A 16187-nucleotide genomic window follows, 5' to 3' on the forward strand; every position below is an offset into this window, starting at 1 on the left:
CTTCCTCCCTTCCTCCCTTCCTTCCTTCTTCCTCCCTTCCTCCCTTCCTCCCTTCCTTTTGGAAGAAAGTATTCTCTGGGTGTAGGGTACCCATGATTTCAGTACTTAGGAGGTTAAGGCAGGAGGATTCCAGCAAGCTCAAAGCCAGCCTGGAGTACAGGGCGAGGCCTGGGCATGTGAATGTGAGCACTGTCTCACCATTGCTAGTTCTGTGACTTTGGGCATGTTCCTTGGCCTTCTGTGCCTCGGGGTTTTTTGTTTGCAAAATAGAGACATAGCGGCTATGTGCCCAGTCGGACTAAACGGCTACATGTGCACAGCACTTAGGCTGGCAGGCGTGACGTGAGCACTGCGTGTGTGTCAGGCTGGCAGGGTGGGCTGAGCCCTGCATGTGTGCAGATGCTGCTGTGCTCTTTACTTGAGGACCTGCAAAGTGGGTCTGCACATTTCCCATGATGCAACTTCTCCGCTGTTACTTGGTAAAAGAACTGTTCTGTTACTTGTATGTATGTATCTTTGTGCATTTTAAAATTTTGTTTTGAAGAATTATTGTAGGGCAGCCATCTTTAAGTAGGAATGTTTAGGTTAAAGGTGATTTTTTACCACTGCTATGATGTCACCTGTGTAAAATCCAGGTTCTAATTCTGCTCAAGCAAACCCACACATTTATTGCATAGTCTTGTAGAAAACCAATAAATTAGAATAAGAGACAGAGAGGTTTCATTAAACGTTGCGAATTCCTATTTTCTAGCTTAGGATGGCTTAAGCTTTGATTGTCTGTGCTTCAGAGGGTCCTAGAAAGTACCACTTATGTGCTTGACATGTTAGAATGGTCAATAGTTTAGGTATTTTCTATTTATGTTTAAGATTTAATGAACAACAGTTGTTGAGGTCGCTGTTGTCATCATGACATTGATGTTTGTGTAAGTTCGTTTGTTAGCCCTGATGTTGGTTCTGAGGATAGCAGAACACTCTCAGACTTGTAGGAATAATGTGTTCTGGCTTTGTGATGCCTGGCTTATCAGTGGAGGAGAGGGTGTGATCAGTACCCAGCTCTGCTCCACACTGAGTACTAGGCTGAGCTGGCCCAGGGGCGAAGCTGGAGGGGTTTCAGGGGTGAAGCTGGAGGGATTCCTGGGGTGAAGCTGGAAGCTCCCAGGGGTGAAGCTAGGGGCTCCCTGGTGTGAAGCTAGAGGGGCTCAGGCTGCCTCTTCCTTCCTAGAAGCCCAGCTTCCATAATTCATGTTAGGGGGGCTTGTGTGAGCCCAGAAGGTTCTGTAAAGAAAACACCAGCAGTCACATTTAAAGTTGTTATGTAATAGTGAGAACAGTGGAAACTGAACAGGACAGCATGATGGTTAATAAGATGGCTAATGGCTAATGTCAGGTACGGGAGCTTTCGGAAGGAGGGGCTTTGTTGTCCATGTGTGTGGAGGGGAGGGATTCTCCAGAGCACCTTAGCAGCCTGCACACCTCAGGAGCCCAAGAAATGCTTGTGCTCCCAGCCAGCTGCCAGGACCTGCACACCAGTTAGAGGCAGGGAGATGGAAATTCAGGGTCCATTTCAGCTCAGTCACTTCCAGGCCAGCCCGGCAGCAGGAGACCCTTTTCAGAGTCCCTTCTCCTTCTTGTAGGCGTCACTCTTACTCCTGGGGTCCTGTCCTGACAGTGTGTGTAGAGGTGGAACGCGGTGTGTTATTTTAATTCCCCAGGAAGAGGCTAGACACAACCCTAGCAAAGGAGCGTTCAGCTGCATCAGCACCCACTGCGGTTGTGTTGCACAGTCATTTCAACTCATTTTCTCATGAAAATGTTTCTGATAATGATGCTGATTGTGAGTATAAGCTTAAAAATAAAATAATGGTTTAGTAGTGTCTGTCATTAGGTTGTGAGAGTGTGGATGGTGTTGGGTATGTTCTCCTTACTCCCTTTGGCTAAGAATTCTGTGGTAAAACCATATATGGATTATAAAATAGGAAGAGTGTGTGACCCCTCACACAGGACACAGTTTGTACCTGTAGCTACTTTACTGAACGCTTTAGAAGAACATTATAAAGATCTCATCTATTTATAGCTCAGTTTAATAAATATTTATTGAGTGTGTTTTGCGTGCTAGGTCGAATTGTCTGCGTGTCGTTATGAAGACGTTGCCATCTGTGAAAAGTGATAACAGAAATGTAGGAGTGACAGCAACATGCCATTGAGGTTGCTGTAGGGGTTAGTGCATGGATTCGGAGAAGGTATGGAGTATGCATCTCCTTGTCTGATGTCAGAGGGTTCTTCAGATCTCCGTCTCCTTTCAGCTCTGTTGACTGTAGCACACTTGTCTGTCTTGGGCCGGTTCTAAACCTAGTCTGCACGTAGCTCTGCCTGGCAGGTGTCCCAGGACTCTGTATCTCCATCCGGGGTGTCCACCAGCACAGCTTCACACAGTGGGTACAGTGGTCAAGAGCCGGGGACAGGGGACAGGGCCTTACATGTTAGTGTATTTGCCTGGAACGCTGAGGCTCTGAGCATGCTCCAAGAGGACAGAGGGGACAGAGGGCCACACCCTGCTTGTACTTTCACTACCGTGGGAGGGACTAACTGCACGGGGAGGAGAGGGAGCTGAGGGCTGGGGGCTGACCGTCACCGCTCTCCACGCTGGGGCAGGCTGAGGGTATCTGTGGCTTTACACCTGTGGTCGGTGGCTGGCAATTGTTTTAGTCTAGCTCCCTTGGTGTGTGGCACCCAAGAGCAAAAGAAAACTCTTCTGAAAATTCACCTTTCATCTAAGTAGGGAGACTTACTTATTTTAAGTCATCTTTTTAAAAGAAAACATACACTCATTCACTTATTGTGTGTGTGTGTGTGTGTGTGTGTGTGTGTGTGCGTGTGTGCATGCACATCATGGCGTGTGCACGGAGGTCAGGACAGTTCGCACAAGTTGATTCTCTCCTTCCCTCATGTGGTCCCTGGAGTCACACTCACGTCGACACAGTTGGCAGCAACCGCCTTTGCCTGCGAGCCGTCTCACTTGTGCTTAACTCATCTTTTACATCCCAGTTCTGGAAGCTGTTTCTGTCTTCATGGCGTCCGTGTTTGCCGCTTCTCTTCTTGAGACTTTGGCACCAGATTGAATGAACTGTTCTTTTTAGCCATTAAACTTCTAATCCATATGGTTTATATGATGATTTAAATGTAGATTCTAGTTAGAAAACCTCTCTAACGAGTTTTTAATGCCTAAAATCAGAAGAAATCCATAGTAAAGCAACCACGTGGCCAGCATTGTGTGTGAGGTGCTGGGTCACTTCATGTTCATTTGTGGTCTTAGTTTAGCTCTGGGATATAGGTGGGTTCTAGGGCCAGAGGTGTTCAGAACCCAGGGTGTTCTTCCCTCGGGGGTCACCTTAGCAATAAATAACTGTCCAGTTATTCTTCCCCAGTGTTTGTTTGTACAAAGCATGTGACATGTACCGGGGCAGAAGATGGGAGACTAAATTAACTGCCACTTATGAAGGCATAATTGTGTACCAGCTGCCAGCTCCTTTCCGTCCCCGGTTCTGGACTGGGCGTTTTCAGAATGGAGGGGCACTGTTGATCTCCTGCTACAGTATAGCACTTTGAGCAGCGCGTAAATCTCTGATGGACTAATTCTGACCTAAGCAGAGGACTAAATAATGTTTAACTTCAAGATTTAGCTGTATGGGGATTACAAATGTTTCCCTTTACAGGAAAAAATAAGTTGTAATTTTAAAAATAATTGGCACCAGGAGGTGTTTCGTACTCGCCACTTGGTAAACTCCAGACAAGAGTGTCACAGTTCACTGTGTATGTTTGTCTGACAGCACGTGAGATCTTTGGGATTAATGGATGTTATTGACTTATTCTTGGTTAGTCATTGTAAGCTAACAATTGGAGATGTTAATTTTTGTCACTGTTGTGCTTGTTCGCAGGTGGCAAACTCTGGTCATACATCAGTAAGTTTCTAAACAGAAGTTCTCAAGAAAGCTTTGATGTCAAGGGAACGAAGCCATCCACCCCTCATCAAGTGTACCTGCAGCAGCCGAGTGCCAGTCCTCAGGGCAGCAGCAGCTTCGAGTCCAGAGGAAGCGACGTGGGGAGCAGGTTGAAGGTTCTACCCCCTAGTCTCACCCCCAGTTCTCAGGAGGAGGATGAGGGCAGCTCTCCCAAGTGGCCAGATTCAGGCTCCAGCTCAGAGGAGGAGTGCACAGCTGGCTACCTAACGCTGTGCACTGAGTATGGGCAGGAGAAGATTGACCTGGGGTCTCTGAATGAGGAGTCTGTCATACAGCCTGAAGGGGAGAATGCTGATACCCAAGCTGTTGGGAGTTTCCCAGCACCCCTTGCTGCTGGCAGTATGAGCCCCAGCACGCAGCTCAAGTTCTTCCCTGGAGAGGAGGACCTAACAGTGTGTTCCCCTCAAACATCTGATCCCCTCACTCGGTCGAAAAACAGCCCCATGGAGTTCTTTAGAATAGACAGCAAGGACAGCACGAGTGAGCTGCTGGGACTGGATTTTGGTGAGAAATTACACAGTCTAAAACCAGAACCTTTGAAAGCACTCTTTACCCTTGAAGGTGGAGATAGCCTTTCCCAGAGTTTTAATACCAGCGAAAGCCACTGTGACAAGGAAGCTCAGGACTCCATCAGCAGGGGCTCAGACGACTCCGTCCCAGTGATCTCATTTAAAGAGGCTGCTTCTGAGGATGTGGGTGGTGCAGACGAGGGCAGGCCCGATCTTCTTGTAAATCTACCTGGTGAGCTACAGCCAGACAAAGAAGCTTCAGCAATGGATCCTGCTAAGTTTCCACAGGCCGGTGCAGGCAGGCTGGAAAGCAAACTGCTGGAAGCCCCGGATGTGTTATGCCTCAGGCTGAGCTCTGAACAGTCCTGTGGCCTGGGAAAAGACAGCCCAGAGGAACTAAGTGATCCTGCTAGGTTTCTACCTGGTGGTGTGACCCCAAAGCACCACACTGAGGCAGATCTTGGGGTGTTGCTCAAGGCTGATGTTGATCATGGAAGCTCAGGAGAGCAGTTTCTGTTCCCCAGCTTGCATCCGGAGTCTGAAGGGCTGGGGCAGGTGGAGGCAGCGGGCCGTGCATGGGGCTCGGGAGAAAGCCTGGCTCCCATTTCCAGTCCACACTCAGGTGCTAAAGAGCACAGTGCACACACAGACACGGCCGCAGCAGAGGAAGTGTTGCTGTTCACAGAGCAGACTAAAGAAGAACCAGGCTCTCTATTTCAGAGAGACTCGGAGACCAAGGAGCGAAGCGTGCGAGCCCCGGGAGTGGAAAAGGACATCCATCAGATTTTTGAGGACCTTGATAAGAAATTAGCAGTAAGCTCCAGGCTCTTCATCCCTGAGGGCTGCGTTCAGAGATGGGCAGCTGAAATGGTGGTGGCCCTTGACGCCTTGCACAGAGAGGGGATTGTGTGCCGCGATCTGAACCCAAACAACATCTTATTGAATGATGGAGGTCAGGAACTTGCGCAAATGCATTTCTTTTTATTCGCTGTTGCTTCCAATTAACTGAGTAGGCGTTTTATCTTGTAATTAGTATCTTCATTTCCTGTCTAGAGCTTCATTATCAGTGCGGCAAATTCACCCCCAGTAATAGCTTCTGGTACTTAATGAGGCCATTATTCTTAATGATACTGTTTTTAGCTACAAAAGAAGTAATTACAGTTCGCTTCTGCAGAAAATGGAAGAGAAAAATGTTTTGATTTCTCCTGTCGTTTTGTTTTTAGGACACATTCAGCTAACGTATTTTAGCAGGTGGAGTGAGGTTGAAGATTCCTGTGACAGTGATGCCGTCGCGAGAATGTACTGTGCCCCAGGTTAGCACTCTCCTCAAACGCGTCCCTTGGAAAGGTGGCTCTTCCTTCTCTGTGCAGTTGTGTTTCCCACTAGCAGTTTACGTAAGGGTCAGGTCTGCTTATCTCTTCAGACGTCAAGGAGGAAAAGGAGGGTATTGAACTGTTTGGAGCCCGCAGGTGTGCGTCCATGTGCTTGCGCTCATGTACACACGTACTGCTCTTGTTAAAAGCATGTATGTATCTCTGGGAAGTCATTGCATTCTTTGAAGTGGCTAAGCCTTATGTCCCCTGAGCCCCTTCACATGGGTGGACTTTCAGTTTTGAGATGTGGGTGCAATCCCAAGGCTTCCAGTAGAGAGAATGTGTGGCGTGCCCTCAGGGCAGGCCAGCCTGGAAGCTGAGAATACGTTTTAAGATATTCTTTCTGTGCCCGAGCACACAGTAAGCGTTTCCCCTACTTTAAACTGGCCCATGTAGCTAAGTACTTGACACGTCTCTCGCTCTTAGTGTCTGCTCTTTATTTTTGACATTACAGGTAGCTCTCTGTGGCCATTGGGGCCTCTGTTGGCAGCCATAGTTAGGCCTATGGACTGGATTTGAGGTACCCTCTTGTCAGTGCAAATGGTGCTCTGCTTAAGCCCACAGCTCACTCCGTTTTCTGAACACCAAGTCTCACACGTGAGCAGAGTTTATTCATCGCTCGCCCACCGGCAGTTGTCTCGGATGGGGCAGACAGGACCCGCTAGGTGTGCTGTGGTCTCGAATTTGTGTGAGCTGGCCGCTGTGTTGCTGTTCAGCTTATAGCTCAGCGTCCTAGGAAACGATGGCAATTAGGAATGATAGGACTTTATTGCTTTTAGGGAAAGCCTTCATTGTTCAGAGTTGCTGGGCTGAGGAAAGGCAAGTTTTCAACCCATAATGCAAATCCCCCAAGTTTCCCCCAAACAGCCGATACTGTCTTGTAGTTAATGGTGTAACAGAAAAATTGTAGTGGAGTTCTTGGTCTTGCGTTCACAGGTGGTGAGAACTGACGTTTTCCGCACCAGCCAGCGTTTACACGTCCGTTATTACAGTGAGTTGGGAGGCTTCAGAGTCCACCCTAAACTTGGGCAAGCTCATGGGCAAAGCATGTTCCATGCAGAAGTGGGCCAGTGTGATGCATAGGGGAGGGCCGACTGCTCAGCCATGGCTTCCATACTGAGAACTGACCGTCTGAGCCCATCAAGCCAGTTCTCCTTCAGCATCTCAGTGTTTCCATATGTTAGGATAAAAGTATTCTATACAGAGTCTGGGTTTCGCGTACTGGTTGCCAGTTTCTGAGTTTGCCACTGTGTCAGCAATTCCATATTCCCCGGTTTCCCAGCCCGGACTTCCTTTCTCTGGAAGACCACTCCTCACGTTTGACCAGCAGGTGGCAGTGCACCATTAATGGATTCTTTCTGCAGGCCTCTTCCAGGTTGTTGTCCTTCACGTTTAGGGAAAAAAATCCAGCCAAACTGTAGTCTAAAGAGAGGCTTTGTTGTAATTGTCTGCATGAAAGGATGGTACCTTCCAGCTGCTTAGCTGCCCTGTGTGTGAGCAGCAGGGGTAGTTCTTCCGCCTCTTGGGCAGATCAACTTCAGCAGCCAGGAGAGACAAATCCAGCAAAGTAGTTCCCTTCTCCCGCTAACATGACCTCAGAGAGGCAGGTTCTCGGCCATGTGGCCCCTAGATCTGAGGGGCAGCGCTGCCTGAGTCAGCAGCCTTCCTTCTCAGTGGGGCGAGCCGTGGTAATGGGCCAGTACTTCAGTGTACAGTCAGCAGCCTTCCTTCTCAGTGGGGCGAGCCGTGGTGATGGGCCAGGACTTCAGTGTACAGTCAGCAGCCTTCCTTCTCAGTGGGGCGAGCCGTGGTAATGGGCCAGTACTTCAGTGTATAGTGACCGAACACCTGTAAGTAATAGATCCCGGCAGGAATTCCCTCCTCCACATCCACCTTCCCACGCCCCTAACTCTGGCCTGAGAGCTGCTGAGATAGCCAGGAAAGCCAGAGCTGCTCCTGCCTGATAGGAAGTAAAGTTGTCAGAGGAGACACAGAGCTTTGCCCTCTGTGTGCAGCCCGGCCTGCCCCTGCCCCTCTGCCCTCCCAGAATCCTTATCACCTGTTTGTCCAAAAACCATCACCCACCTGCCTGCACTGTATACTATCACTCTATCCTTTTATCTGTGGATGATGCACCTTGATATTTTGAGAAAAATTCCCAGTAACAGATTCGATTTACATGGACAGAAACTTGAGCAAATGCCAGACTAGCAGGGGGGCCATTATTCTGTTCTATAAATAAGCTTAGACCAGAAAATACTCACAGAAACCTAGGAATCAACATGTTTTGGTCTAATTGAGGGGAAAAGCGATAGATAAATTTTGAAATGCAAATGATCACCTTCTGTTATTTAAGAAACACTTCTGCCAACTTTGTGATCTTAGATTTAAAGTCAGAGCCCTCCAGCCATGTCTGCTAAGGCAGTCTAGGGCCCACAAGTTTCTTTAATAAAACTAAGAACCTAAAAAAAAAAAAAGTTACCCTTTTATGTTAAAGAAAAGAGATCCAACAACACAAAGACAGACACCGTGGAGCTCTGTCTCCGTCTGTGAGAAAGCCAGCGCTTAAATGGCTGCAGCTGCAGATCCATCAAGAGGGTCTTGAGAATAGGAATTCAGGGATCAGACTCAGCCCTGTTTTCAAAGTCGCAGCGTCCTTTCAGGTTCATTCTGCATCCCTCGATTATCTAGCAAGGTTGTGTTAAACAAACATCATTCACGGCAAATGGGCTCCTTTCATAGCACAGACACACTGTATGGAGGGCAGAAGGAGAAAAGGCAGGTTGAGACGGGCCACATGAGCACACTGAGTGCACACTGAGTAGGGCCGCAGCGCTGTCCTCTCTCTGGGCACTGGGAGAGGTGCTGAGGCAGGGTGCGGCCCACTTTCCTCCACAGCATTTGCTTGTAGCGATTCTGATTTTATTTCTGATGCTACAGAAACCACAACTTCAAGTTTTTCCCCCAAGGATTTGAAACATTTCTATGCTCCACTTGATAGCATAGAGTAAATTTTGTTACAGCATTTTTAGTGTAATAGAAAAATAAAATGCGCATCTTTGGTTAGGAGTCCTGACTGCTATCATCACAGGCAGCTAGAAATAGAAGGTATAACTCTAACCATGTGAAATACAAAGACTGACTGAAAATTCAGTGTGCAGACTAGCACAAGTGAGCCGCCTTGTTTACATTCACTCACATTCCGTGCACCCTTAAACAAGTCCTACGTAGCCTCCTCTGTTACTTTCAACGCCATCATGAACCTTTAGTTTTAGATACTTGAAATGTACATTGATCTCTCTTGCAGAACACTTATCAGCCTGGAGAGCTTCTAGGTGAGCGTGTGTAAACTGAAGAGGTCCAACGTGTTTTCGCTGCAGCCCCCTTGCCACGCTTCCCGATGTCAAATGACAGCTTTGCTTCCTCTGTTAGGCAGTTTCACACTTGAAAACAGCTTACAGCTGACGGCAAAAGTGAAACACAGAAAAGTAATGCTGAAAAGTGTCTGCAAAATTCAGAGTGGAGTGTGACACTCACGTGCTCCCATCCTATGCACGCCGAGCCCCAAAGCCCCATGAATGTGTTTTGGGGGAGCCCTTTCCCATAACCATGCCTTCCCTTCATCTCTTTCTTGGTGAGCGTGGTTGGTCCTCAGCAGTGTAGTTCGGTGTTTGGTACTAGAGCTAGGATCCGACCCCGCGATGGTTTAGTAGGTGCTGATACCACCAGACAGTCCCTGCTCACAGAGTGAGATAGCATCGAGAATTGCCAAGCCCACATTTTGTCCCACTGCGCTGGTTTTGGACAAGTTATTTAAGATTTTCCAGGCCTCCTTTTAATACTAGTAAGTGGATTTGTCGAAGAGAAATAAAACGGCTTATGTCAATCTCACAGCACTCTTTTTATACAAAATTCAGTCAGAATTCAAGTTCATGTAGTGCAAAATCCCACTTACCAGTCTGGGAGTGTGGAGATGGGCAGCAGTGAAAAATGTGCACACAGTTTATACACACTCACCTAGAAGCTCTCCAGGCTGATAAGTATTCTGCAAGAGAGATCAATGTACATTTCAAGTTTCTAAATTTTAAGAGTTAAAGGAGTTATTTTACTTGAAGGACTTTTTTTTTTTTTTTTTTTTTTTGCCACTTGACTTTCTACTAAGGCAAATAAAAGTGGTTGTTTTTGTTAGTTTGTTTTTGTTTTTTTTTTAATTTTTTATTAATTACACTTTATTCATTTTGTATCCCCCCATAAGCCCCTCCCTCCTCCCCTCCCGATCCCACCCTCCCTCCCCTTTCTGCATGCATGCCACTCCCCAAGTCCACTGATAGGGGAGGTTCTCCTCTCCTTTCTGATCTTAGTCTATCAGTTCTCATCAAAAGTGGCTGCATTGTCCTCTACTGTGGCCTGGTAAGGCTGTTCCCCCCTCAGGGGGAAGTGATCAACGAGCAGGCCAATCAGATTATGTCAGAGGCAGTCCCTCTTCCCATTACTATGGAACCCACTTGGACACTGAACTGCCATGGGCTACACTTGTGCAGGGGTTCCAGGTCATCTCCACGAATAGTCCTTGGTTGGAGTATGATTTTCTGGGAAGTTCCCTGTGTTCAAATTATCTTGTTCTGTTGCTCTCCTTGTGGAGTTCCCGTCCCCTCCAGCTCTTACTATTTCCCACTTCTTACATAGAATTCCATTCACTCTGCCCATCAGTTGGCCATCAGGCTCAGCATCTGCTTTGACAGTCTATACTGCACATAGTAAAGGCGATATACAGCAAGCCTATAGCCAACATCAAACTGAACGGAGAGAAACTTAAATCAATCCCACTGAAATCAGGGACAAGACAAGGCTGCCCACTCTCTCCATATGTCTTCAACATAGTGCTGGAAGTCCTTGCTAGAGCAATAAGACAGTTGAAGGAGATCAAGGGGATACAGATGGGAAAGGAAGAAGTCAAATTATCATTATTTGCAGATGATATGACAGTATACATGAGTGTCCCTAAAAACTCTACCAGGGAACTACTACAGCTGATAAACACCTTGAAGGACTTTTAAAGTAGGTGTTTATATATGCCTGTAGAGTTTGTATATAAACTATATACTATGGAAATGAGGGATTTATTGAAAAAATTATTTAGAGGAAGATTTATCTATTATTTATACAACATTCTGTCTGCACACCATTGTCCTATAGATGGCTATGAGCCACCATGTGGTTGTTGGGAATTGAACTCAGGACCTTTGGAAGAACAGTGAGTATTCTTAACCTCTGAGCCATCTCTCCAGCCCAAGGCAGACACTTTTGTATGCACCAAAAGATAACTATGTGATTCTCAACAATGATAATAAGAAATAGCATTTGGGAAGCAGAGATAGTCAGACCTCTGTGAGTTTGAGCCCAGCCTGGTTTGCAGATGGAGTTTCAGGACAGTCAAGGCCACACAGAGAAACCTTATCTCATAAAACCAACCAACCAACCAACCAACCAACCAAACAAACAAACAAACAAAACAAAAAACCAGCAACAACAACAACAAAAAGTCCTAGAGTGATTTCAGCAATCAGGAACAAATAAAGTATGTGTTCAGAAATAGCGAGGAAGTAAGCAGGAAACATGATTGTGGTCTTGGGTAGTCTTTTTTCCTCTCCTGGAGAATGGAAGGCAAGGCTGAGTTTAAAGCTAATTTGCGGAGTTGTATGAATGGCCAATGTCCACCTGTTGTTCTGAATTAGATTCCTGGTGGAATTTGCTCTGGAGCAAAACTTGATCAGTAGGTCCCAGTACATAGGTGTTTCTGAGTTTCTGTGGCCAGACGAGCAAGAATCCCTTATCCTTTGTCCCAGTTGTTTCTATGAAGCCAATCTGTTTCTTCTACCAAAAGTAAACTGTCAAGTTTCCAGAAGAGAGCAGGATTTCACATTTGTTCCTCATGCTGAAGCAAAGAGCTTCAGGTCTTCAGAAGTCTTTTCCTGCCCAGGCAGGGAAGGCCTTTTGCAGCAGGGAGAGGGAAGAGGGATGGGGAAGGGCTCGAGGGTCTGGTGCTCTCGATCTATCCCAGGCTCAGCCAGCACGGGCCCTGGTGCTTCACAAGGCCCTAACTTGATCTGACACCTTCACCGCGTCTTGATGTCAGCCTGGTCTCCAGAGTGAGAATGAGCTCGTGGATGCTGGCGAGCTTAGCTCCTGCCATTTGGTATCTCACACTGTATGCATCCCTGCATCCTGAGAGAAGAAGCCTGCCGGCTGTTAGAATTAGAGAGTGTGGAAGGGAAGGGGTCACCAGGCAGTGCTCACACAGAACAGATAAGACAGGGTGTCTGTCTCCATAGTCCAGACAGCCTGGCACTGAGCAGGGAGCACAGCACTGTTCAGCGCCCCGTTGCTGCAGCTGAGAAAGTCAACACGCAGAAAAAAGGTTTATTTTGGCTTTTAGCTTTGGAGCTTCTAGTTCGGGTTTAGTTGGTCCTGTTGCTGTGAATCACAGCAGGAGTGGGTGGGGCCAGAAATCGCCCTCCTGCCAGGGCCCTACAGTCTTCTTCAAGGATGTGTCCTCAGTGACCTGAGACCTCCCACTAGGCCCCAGCTCTTAAAAGTTCCTTGGCTTCCTGTAGTGCCAAGCTGGGGACCAGCCCTTCAGCACCGGACCCTTGGGGACTTTTATATCCAGACTTTGGACCATTACGAGGGGCTAATGGGACCTGGTGTTGATGCCAGCCCTCCCTCTTCCTTTCTGATCTGAGGACGTTTTGTTCCGGAGGACAGGTCCTGGGAGTAGGAGCTGTAGAGTGATGCTTCTAAGCTTGATGGCGGAGTTGATTGGGGGCAGGGTTAGGGAACCGGCTTTCCGTCTGCCTCTGATATTTAGCATAGAAGATAGAGTGCTGAATCTTGGAGTGTGTGTGTATACACGTGCACATGTGTGCACGCTCCACACGTGTGGGGAGCAGCAGTTGATAGTCTGCTGTGTTTCTCTCTTGCTTTCCACATTACTTTTCAGATAGTCAGTGAATGTGGAACTTGCCATTAGGCTAGCCTGCCTGGCTAGTGAATAGCCTAGCCTATGGGCTTGTACCTATTTCTTGTTCCCTCCTGCTCCCGACATGCCTGACTTTCCAGCTCAGCAAGAACTGTACCACTGAGCCACCTGCTGGCCGAGAATGCCAAGTCTCAAGCCTTTGAGTCACTGCTTCCACTTCAACCATGTTCCTATTTCCTGTAAAATCTTGTCTGTCTCCGTCTCCATGCCACAGAGAGGGCTTATTCCCTCTAATCTTTGTGAAGACAGAGATTTCCCTCAGACAAATGTCTTAAGATGCTAAGGTTTAAAAAGTTAGTGGTGTGCCACACCCAGGGCCTATTCCTTCTACTTCTCATAACCATTCCCTTCAGATAATGTCCGGAAATGCTAAGGCTTTAAAAAGTTAATGGCGGTAATGCAGACAGGTGTGGCTGTAGCAGCTCCGAGAGCAGCAGAGCATCGTCCCTGCCCGCCTCGCCGGGCAGCAGAGCAACGAGAGCTGCGCCTGCCATTCTCCCTTTCCCGTTAGCCCTGCTCTCATCCATCAACCATAATGGCCTTGGGGGGGGGGGGCACCATGCTGTTGGTTTTCTCCTGCTGGAAATGTGGCTGAGGAAGAAACAAGATTGTGTAGCCCTGGGAATGATCCTCATAACCAGTCAGCCAGAAGCCACGTGGCACTTACCCGTTCCTTTTTTCATCTCCCAAGAAGTGCAACGATACTATAAACTTCTTGAACAGGTAATTTTTGGCCCCGGAGTGCTGAATCAAGTAAAAGCAGAGGGTTTTGACCCATTGTGCAGATGATTCATGAAAGTTTAGCACACAGTTGCCAGGTCACCGTAATGAGAAACCCAGGCCTCGCCTGAGCCGGCTGATGCGGCCTGCGGTCCTAGTCTGCTTTCCACCCACAGCAGGGCCCGGAGGCAGTCAGCCCTGCCACCAACACCCGCTGGGTTAGGAGAGCAAGGCAGGAAGCAGGGCCGGTGTCCCAGGTGAGTCCAGAGCAGGGCCGGCTAAGTGGAGGACTGTGACACTGTGCTCCCTGGGAGCAGAACTCGAGATGCTGCCACAGCCGTCCATGGATGACACACATGCGGACATTTACACTGTTCTCATGCCTGACAAGTGTGCCACACGCACAAGCAGCCCGGCAGTGCCGCAGAGCATGGGGACCTCGGAATGGACAGGGTGGGCAGTGTTTCTGAAATAAGACAGAAGGAGCAGAATGTCCCTTCAGAAGGGCGGGCTGGGGGCGGTTGCTCCTCTCTGTGAGCAGGAAGCTGCCTCAGGGCACTGAGCACTTGAGGTCGGCTCCACTTCTTCAGATGAACTGGCTTTGAACCTGGGGCCCTGGGAATAGCTGTCTTCACACGAAAACCTCAGCTGCTATGCTTTGGTAATTTGGTTTATAGGTATTAGAGGAACCATCCAAACTTGTGATGAAATTTAACTTTAAAGACTGAGGTTCAGGGCGTAGCTCAGGGCAGCCCTAGGTGTATTCATTGGCACTGCAAAAAGTTTCATTCTCTCATTGCTGGGGCTTCATTTATAACATTTTGTCTCAGTGGTGGGAACACAAATGTCCTTAAGCTGGCCCTGGTAGCACACACCTGCAATGCCAACTCTTGGAAGGCTGAGACGGGCTTGAGTATGGTCAGCTAGACCTGAACAGGGCCCTGTCTCAGGTCTCCAAAGAAAGTATTTTTCCAGTCTCTAAAGTCACACCCTGATCTTAGCTGTCTGTCTGTAATCTTGCTTTTGAAAACATCTTTAAAAACACCTGACACCAGCGGTCTCAGGAGAGCCGGCAGGTGTCGGGGCCTGTTAGTCACACCTTTCTCAGCATCAGGTGCGGGCTTCCTCGCGCTAGCAGACGGGAAACCTGAGCTCTCTTGGCCCTGCCTTCTTTCTGCCTGGCATTTGCCGACCTTTTCACCTTTCACGGGCCCTTGTCACTCGCAGAAGAGCAAGCCATCACCCAGGGTGGCCACTGTGCCCTGCGAGCCCCCCCCCCCAGCCACTGCCAGCCTGCAAACGGTCCTGCAGTTAGCAGCCGCTTGACTCCCATCGCCAGTACTGCCACTCCAGCTCTACCTGCCGCTGTGCGAGTGCAGATGCCATTTCAAATTCATAGTCTGTAAGGTGTGAAAGTGCAGAGGACTTGAGATATAGACCACAGCGCCTAAGACAAGTATTCTGGGATCCTGGGAGCTACTTTGAATGCCTTGAATGCACAGGGCTATAAGTGCAATCAGAATGTGTAGGCTGTAATACTGTAATAAACAAACATTTATTAAGTGCCTCCTGTGTCCTAGGACTGTGCCTGGGAGCCAGAAATAAAGACATAATTGGTCTAATATTGACAGTTCCTTTTGAAGTTCTGTCAAAGGAATAGCCCCAACAGAGGACATACACAATTGGCAAAGTAGGATGTTAGCAGACCTGCTCAGGCAACGCTTGTGTTTCTAGGACGGACTTGCACTGAGCTAACAAAGGGCATGCTTAGCTGTCCCTCTTCCCACAGCTGAGTCCATGTACTGTTGGGCACAAAAATGCTTTCTTGTGTGTTTCTTTCTCTTTGCTCTTTAGCCGTCAGCTGTAGTGGAAGACTAATGCTTAGCCCCTGCGTAGAAAATCTTTACACACAGCAAGAGCCGTGAGAGAAATTGACAAGGATTTTGTAATTCTAGTCCCTTTCAATTAGCAGCAGATGCTGCAGGGAGAGCTCGTGTGTGCAGGAGCGTGGGACTAATGCTTCCCAGCGCTGGCTAGGGACACTTGTAGCGGGAGAAGGATGCTCTTTCCCTTGGCTCACATTTGCCACGAATGACAGGTGGCTTTATTACACTGCCTTTCTTTACTGTGTAAGGGCGTTACTGATGCCTGGCTCCCTGTAAAAACTTAACACAGTCTTGACTATTCTGCATTTCACTAAACACTGACACAGCTCAGACACTTAACGTAGCCAGCTGACGTGTACATGCGTGCACACCCACAAGGTCAGATATGTAATCAGCACTGATATGTACACATGCAAGCACACACAGAAAGCCAGACACTTAGCTTTTGTTTCTGACAGTTTGCAAAACAGAGCATCCTGTAGCGTAGTGAGAGTCGTTTTAGTGTAGTGAGAGTCTATGGCTTTCAAATGGGTCCGTATGTCTGACAGGTGCTTGTTATGTTACTGAAGAGGCATTCTTTGAGTGTGTGAATGTTGATTTAATGGGAGTGTTATTTAAAAACTATTTGCTATGATTTATGC

General features: G+C 48.0%; 1 protein-coding gene across 5 annotated transcripts in view; it reads left to right on the forward strand.

The window, feature by feature from the left end:
• Nucleotides 1-16187, forward strand: part of Rps6kc1 (ribosomal protein S6 kinase C1) — a 126046-nt gene that overhangs the window by 96903 nt on the left and 12956 nt on the right. For all 5 annotated transcript variants that reach the window (XM_055609157.1, XM_055609158.1, XM_055609159.1 and 2 more), the window contains 2 exons: nt 3936-5480; nt 5752-5841. In XM_055609157.1, the coding sequence (XP_055465132.1) occupies nt 3936-5480; nt 5752-5841 (1635 nt within the window). The remainder of the gene's footprint in view (nt 1-3935; nt 5481-5751; nt 5842-16187) is intronic.

This window comes from Psammomys obesus, unplaced genomic scaffold (genome assembly GCF_907164565.1).
Source record: "Psammomys obesus unplaced genomic scaffold, mPsaObe1.curated_primary_1811, whole genome shotgun sequence".
Taxonomy (NCBI): domain Eukaryota; kingdom Metazoa; phylum Chordata; class Mammalia; order Rodentia; family Muridae; genus Psammomys; species Psammomys obesus.